Source organism: Impatiens glandulifera, chromosome 1, assembly GCF_907164915.1.
Source record: "Impatiens glandulifera chromosome 1, dImpGla2.1, whole genome shotgun sequence".
Taxonomy (NCBI): Eukaryota; Viridiplantae; Streptophyta; class Magnoliopsida; order Ericales; family Balsaminaceae; genus Impatiens; species Impatiens glandulifera.
The window spans coordinates 128061246-128068597 of record NC_061862.1 but is presented as its reverse complement, the minus strand read 5'-3'; the positions used below and the strand labels follow the sequence as shown (position 1 = coordinate 128068597).

At 35.8% G+C, this 7352-nt stretch overlaps 1 protein-coding gene across 2 annotated transcripts; it reads right to left on the bottom strand.

The window, feature by feature from the left end:
* Positions 1 to 967: 967 nt before the first annotated feature.
* On the bottom strand, positions 968 to 6837 carry LOC124919756 (autophagy-related protein 9-like). Of its 2 annotated transcripts, XM_047460082.1 has the most exons (11): positions 6571 to 6837; positions 5927 to 6112; positions 5078 to 5716; positions 4670 to 4987; positions 4208 to 4430; positions 3951 to 4130; positions 3650 to 3856; positions 3272 to 3349; positions 2577 to 2647; positions 2362 to 2472; positions 968 to 1995 (listed from the first exon to the last, which is right to left on the bottom strand). In XM_047460082.1, the coding sequence occupies exons 3-11, from the start codon at positions 5653 to 5655 to the stop codon at positions 1026 to 1028; spliced, it is 2736 nt and encodes a 911-aa protein (XP_047316038.1). In that variant the 5' UTR covers positions 5656 to 5716; positions 5927 to 6112; positions 6571 to 6837; the 3' UTR covers positions 968 to 1025. The 2 variants fall into 2 exon arrangements, with proteins under 2 accessions (XP_047316038.1, XP_047316037.1); XM_047460081.1 differs by lacking the exon at positions 5927 to 6112.
* Between the last annotated feature and the right edge of the window lie 515 nt (positions 6838 to 7352).

Here is a 7352-nt window from a genome sequence, read left to right as displayed (position 1 = left end):
ACATTATTTTTAAAAATTCATTACTAATTATTCTAAATATACAAACTTTGTTTACAAGCTATCGTGACAAGATATTCCTAAATATACAAACTTTATTTTCAAAAATCCGTTACTAGTTAGTATAAATATACAAACTTAGTTTCTAAACAAGTCGTGACTACTACACTTTACACATAGACAAAGAAATGGTAATACCGTCGACCCTGGTCGTGCCATGGCTGAGTTGAGAGGGCAACTTTTGAGTATGAAAAGTGATGTCTTTGATAAGATAATCGTTTCTATTTCATTGGCGGCGAAGATGCGACCACAAAAATTCTCACTAAGAAGGGATCAGATATTGACGCATATTCTATTCTCATCAAAACAGAACAAATTTGCCGCCTTTTTTTCTTTTAGGATGGAAGAGATGAAGGATCCCGGTCTCAAGACGTCCACGGCTGAACCTGATGATGATCATCAGCAACACAAGTACGTGGAGCCACAAAATAAGAAGAAATCGGATCACCTCATTATCCGAATAAAGAATAACAATCTCACGATCATCAATGACAAAACAACTACCATTCATAGACATGATGCAAACAATGTTACTTGATAACAACGTTTGGGATAATAGGCACTCCTATAAATGATATAAATCGTAACCTGAATTCTAAAGATACAAAAAAATCAGAATTTAGACAAAACAAAGTCAAGATAATTTGTTAAGAAAAAGATATTAGAAATGCAAAACAGGTAAACAATGTTTTATTTTTATAGACACCCTAATATCTTTTCGTACTTAAAAATTTTAAAAACTATATTAAATAAATAAATATTAAACATTCTTCAAACTTTCTAAAATCATTCAACCAACCATATTTCCTTGTATTTCCATTAAAGATCTTCCTAGTTGGTTCTTTTTAAGTACAATTGTCAGGATCTGAACTAATCAATTTCTGCTTCTTATGATTTTAATCATCCTATGTACAATAAAGAATGAAACTTTTTTTTTCTTCTTTCAAAATACAGCAAATCCATCAATTTCACATCGAGTTACTGCAGTCATGTTGCTCCAATATTCCAGGGTCATGTTGCTCCAATATACCAGAGTTATGTTGCTCCAATATTCCAGAGTTATGGTGTTCCAATATTCCAGAGTTCTCAGGAGTAGGTCTACTGTATATATCATCAAACGGGAGACTGAATTCTCCTCCCTCAAGTTCGTCCATGAAAAATGTCTTCGACAACCCATGGAAGCTTCTTCTCCAATTCAAGTCTTCATCTTCTTTGTCGTCCTCATCTTCATCTTCATGGTTGCGGTTGAAGAACCGAGGTTCTAGAAAGCTTCTTTGATAATTACTCGCCTCTTCTTCTCCATTGAAAACAGGCGGGTCGAGAAAACTTGTGGCCGGGTTTTCATTACCATGTCGGTTGGATCTTGCCCACCAGTGGCTCTTGGAACCAGGGGGAAACGATGCGTCATCGTGATGCCTAAGAATGCTCTCTTGGAAGAGAGGAGCAGATGTGGAAGCTTCTAGATGACTCCTAGACCTATTATTATTATCATCATTGTGGAAGAGATCGCCCCAACTTTCTTCATTTATTATCTCTTTGTTCACCATCGGCATCCAGAAGTTTCTAGAATCTTCCACCTGGGTAACATTAGACTGTTCCAAAAGATCAATGTTTCTGGAATTATCAGACACTTGGTTTTGAAGCTGATAGAAGGCGTAGTAATAACAGTCAAGAATATACGGGCAATTTCTTTGACTGTTGTCAAACATCCACATTGAACCAAAATGGTTTGGGGCTCTTGCATTGATCTGTTGCGGAAAATCCATTGACATGTAATTATTATCGATATCTTCGGAGCTTCTGAAATGCTGGGCTCTTTGAGGTGTCGTTCTGATGATTCCTGGTTCTTGCAAGTTTTGCTCTCGGAATTTGGTTAGATTGAGAAGAAATTGCTTCCCATGAACATCTGGTTCCCATGATGGATAGCTACTATGAAAGCTGCATGCAAATGGACTTGATCAAAGACCAACAAAAACAATCATTTTCAAAACCTACTTAGACAAGTTTATGGCTGTCAGATGAGCCCAAATTCAGAATTTAAGGTGTTTCCAAACGGGCCTATATTTCATCAAATTAAAGGACAAAAAGAGAATTATAAACTTTCCCAAAATGGTGCAAAAATATAAGTTAACTCCTAAAAGGACAAATATTACCCAAGAACTAACTACTAAATCATACCCTTTTCTTTTGGTATGAAAACCAAAACCAATTTCTGTACTGTAAATGAAGAAAAAATGTTAACAAAATACCAATTTTATGTCACCATAAACCCAGTCGAGAGGTCAAAATGGAATAATAACATACCTCAAAAACGACTTCTCCATTTTTCCCTGCGAGCTCCTCTGGATTTGTGATGTATTATACGGCGAGCCATAATTGCTATTTCCATGATTTCGAAAATCAAAAGCACTAAAGCTGCCAGAGAATTCAGTCCACAATAAGGAGGATTAATCGTTAATAAATAAATAAAAGTTACAGAAAACAGCATACAAAAAGCTCATCATTACTTGAATACTAACCTGCAAACGTGACCAACACCTTCAACATGCACAGTGAAATCAGTGATAAACTGTAGAATGTCATCAGCCCGCTACAATATTTTAAGCCCATCTCAGTGACGCGTACAAAATCGCTATAGGCTTGTCAAATAATAAACATGATATAACAATAGAAAACACATAAAATTCCTTGAACTTTCTCGCATTTTTCAGTGGCACATACAAAATAAAGAAAGGATACCCCAACAGTTTGAGTATCTCAAAAGAGAATGAAAAAAAAGAGTTACTATAATCTATCTGACTATACAAAAAGCCAGTAAACATTAGTGTCTCCCAATTTGCGCTGGGAATAAGTTAACCTAATGTTACTTTCTCGCAATTTTGAAATAAACCCTGATTTACGGTAATTCCTCAAAACCCCCAAATGTGTGGTGGCCATATCAACCCTATTTTTTCTTATATAGCCTAGTTACATTTAGGCCACAGGTAGCCAATTTATTACTAAAATACTAAAATTACCCTAACCATATATCACATTGTCAGTATTATAAGAAAAAGCCACATTCGTGACAACTATGTTAATACAAACTTCCACATTTTAAATAAAAAGGCAGTCCAGCATGGGGGTATTTGACGGGCAGATTTCTGTTGTTAAGAAGTTGAGGGGCATATTTATGCATTTTCTCATATAATAATTACTCAGAATAAAAAATCACCTGCGGGACAACAAACATAAGCAGGTATGGAGTGAGGAAAATTGAAGCCATCTCCTCCAGTAACATCATTCCAGTGTACTGCAGCATAGAAAACCCGGAATTTATTGTTTATGTGCTTTCATGTACTTGTGATCGAACTATATATAGCTTAGGGTAGTTTGTTTAATACAAGAGGTTCTTTGTTATTATTAAAAAAAGAATAGAGATAAACTTATTTTCCTTCCTCAACTTATAAAATAGCTCAAATTTCATCTCTTTGTCATATTTGTTTTTGGTTGACTTTGGTAAGTTTATGTTATGCAATAGAAAGTGAATAATATTTTAACCAATGATGAAAAATAAGGAGCGGCAAAAAAACACAAATAAACTAACTACTACCTGAAATAACGTTTCAAACTCCATCCGAGCAAATTCTGTATTTTCTTTTCCACGCCACCTCTTTGGCATGTAATGACTATGCTGAACGACCAGAGACATGGCTGTTTGGGCATCAAGAACAAGAAGTTCATCGGTCACAGCTGCTCTGCTTATCGCTGTTATAGTCCCGAAAACAGCAGCATACCAGAGCAAGTTTCGGCCAAATATCTGCCCACGAAAAAAAACATAAACCTCTTTAAGGGAGAAAATATCATACATATTTTGCTCGTAAATGCATTTCATTTAGAAAGTGGCATCATACATGGCCTTCCAACAGCGACTCTTCCACAAATGCAATTATAATAAGAATTGCGGCAAATCCACCAGAAACAAACGAGATGAATTTTGCAATGATGGATACTATAGGAGAAGGGAACTGCCTTATATAATCAGAAGCATGAGGAACACTGTTGTTGACCCTGTGCTTGAATAAGTGATCAACCTACAAGCGAAAACACTCACAACGTTACACTATCAATGATTGGAAAATAAAAATAATATATAAATTTTATTTAGTACCTCATTGAACTCCCTAAATATCCACTTAGCAAGATTTGACCACCTTCGAGAAGAAGCTGTGCTTGGATGATTATAAAATTGTTCGGCATGCCTCAAGAAGAGGTATACCAGCATGAAGATGACCAGAAACGGAGATAAGAGAAGCATTACAAACCCAACTATTATGAGCCTTCTCTTCAATGTTTTTGGACTTGAGACAAAGTCTGTACGAACACAGAAGTTTCTGCATAGGTAATTATTTAAATCACATTTTAAGTTAGTTGACATAAAAAAATATTTAGAACAATCCAGCTCAATCGAAAAAAATTGGAAACTTTTTAATACAAATTTGTGGAGTATAAATTACATGATGAAGCCACAATACTTTTTATCAAACAAAACATAATATGTTTATGAAAATAACTTGGCAAAAGAAATCCTACTTTCCAAATCAACTAATATTTCAAAAAAAGGATGACACACCTGTCAAACATGCTCTGCAGTATACACCAATTTAAAGTCCATTCAAGTGTCTTTGTTAATATTAGACGATACTTGGCAGTTGAACCATACTTGGCAGTTGGACCAGCACCTGGGACCCATTGAGATATTGGGAATGCAAGAACACCTTTGTTAAGCATACCAATCAAGTAATTTTCTTTCCGCATCAATCGCATTACCACATCGTGAGCAGAAAGATCCTTCACCACGCATAACTGCTGCGAGCTTTGTAACTGAACAACCTTCTCAAGAATTGAGGCCCATGGCATGGTTTGTATCTCATTATCTGTTACAGAAAGGCTGCAAAAGAAAAGACAAATTTGTGTACGCAGTAAAATGCGAAAAACATGGCTATTAAATATTTAAACACATATTTTGGGATCATCATACCTTTTATAGTAGAATTGGCGGATCTTTAGTGTTTCGTTCAGCTGAGCAAAGAACCTTAGAAAGCAGAAGATCAAATAAATAGAAAATATTCCCAAATACCCAACAATAACAGCTTTCGAAAGCGTAAAAGGAGTTAGCGGATGCTGATGAAGTGCCTCTTTAGCCAAATCACAAGGCTTCATTCCAGATTCTACAGCAACCATTCCACATTTTGCATTGCGTAGACCATCCCAGTCAACAAACAATAAGAAAAATCCCGAGAAACATATTGTGAAGGCGAGGCTTAAAAGCTCAACTACCCACTTTATGATAATACACCACAATCCTTTCTCACAATAATAGGTGTATAACCTCTCAAAGAACAGATCCAAATCGGCAATTGGCTCCCCGTTTAAGCATTCCCCATCAAGAAGTCCTGAAGGGCTTTCACTTCCAGGACTTGGTGCTCCTCGATAGTCTGACAGTTCAATTTCGTATGGAATGTCATTAAGTAATCCAGTTTCTAGAGAAGAATCGCCATCATGTCTCTTTGCTTTGAAGATGTTAAGAGCATTATGTCCCTTTGCCCAATTGAACATTATTTGAATAAACTGGCCACCAATGAAGGCAACCAGTCCATACCCCGGTTAAAGAATAGCACTGAAGATAGTAATAAATATATATATATGGTTATTCTCATAATTCAATTTGATTCACTTTAACAGCAGTATAAAGTAACAATAATAGGATGACAACATCAAAGAATCACTATATATGTCCAAGTAGAACACAAAAGGCATCATGAAAGGATTGTTTAATAGTAACAAAGATTTCATAACCAATATCATGTGATAAAACAAAAGATCATACATTCAAATCACTTCACCACTTATTGGGAGGAGAAGTTTAAGTTGACAACTGTAGCTCCTTAAGCCCTTAACATTGAAAATGATCAACCCCATCATCAAACCGCAAAACCATGGGAGTCATTTTTTAACAGTAAAGACAGGTTGCTTCTGTATCTTCAGAAAGGAAAAGATCTCTGAGAGTTGTTTCCTTAATTCGAAAGAGGGTAATTACATTTTTTGGGCGACTACTAATAATACAAACAATCTCTATGTCTTGAACACGAGATCGTCCATCAACTGAACATGATTCTTGTCTTCCAAAAAATGCATTTATTCATATAGTAGTCTTTATCTTTTTTCATTTCTACTATAATACTCCAGCCGTCTCATTTTATAGATCGTTAAGATTTACATTAGTGGCAGTGCATTGAAAATGGTTTAACCAAGAACAGAACACATATTGGATCTAACATGCTTTCCTGACCTTGAAAAAAGAAGAAAAAAAAGACAAAGCTCTTTCAATGATTCCTTAAGCTTAACATTAGAAAGAATAAATACTTGTAGAAGGAAGAGAACCATCAAACATGATCACCTCTATTATCTCACCAAATGTTTACTTTGCCCAATACAAAAAGATGGTGTGTAGGTTTAGGTAATAACACTAACCAATTTAGCTACCCCTGATACGACTTTATCAACAATTCTGACATAAAACTTTCAACACTAAAGTTTGTTAAGTCATGAAGCCTCCCTCTGCAAAATAAGAAAGAAAAGAAAGTCAAGTTTACCAATTCAGCAATCAAACAAAATTTCTCTGGCACAAAAAGTAAAACATTAAACCTCGCAAAAGGGCATCAAAAAAACTCAAAAAAGAAGTTCAATATTCTGAGACTGCAAAGTATTGAAAAGCCGAGATTTTGAGCTAAAGGGGAAGAATGGACCGATATTATTTGCGAAAGAGAAAACTAAGAAGCATGCATTCATTCATTGATATGGTGGGTTATACGCAGAAGCCCCCAATTTGATAAACCGCATAGATAAATAAGGCAGAAAGTTTTACCGGCGTGTGGCTCCGAAAAGAATTGAAATTTGCAGAAATTGAGAATACCCAGTAAGAGATTCTGAGGCTAAATGGGTGGAGGAAGAAGGGAATCAAAACGACAAGATGAAAAAAGGGTTCGAAGAAAATATCAAAGCGATCGGACCACGCAAGATGATGATAATAGAGAAAGAAGACGAAGGGGAGAAAGAGAGAAACAACAAGAGCTGGATTGCGTGGAAGAAAAATAGGAATTTTCGTTTCACTTAAAAAAATACATAAAAAAGGATGGATTGATTACAGTAGCCGGAAGCCCTCACGAGCCGTGCCTTCTCACTTTCTTCTATCTGGGTTGTCTCTCTCTCTCTCTCATCGGTAATAGAGGAAACGTGTCACGTCAGAAAGACTA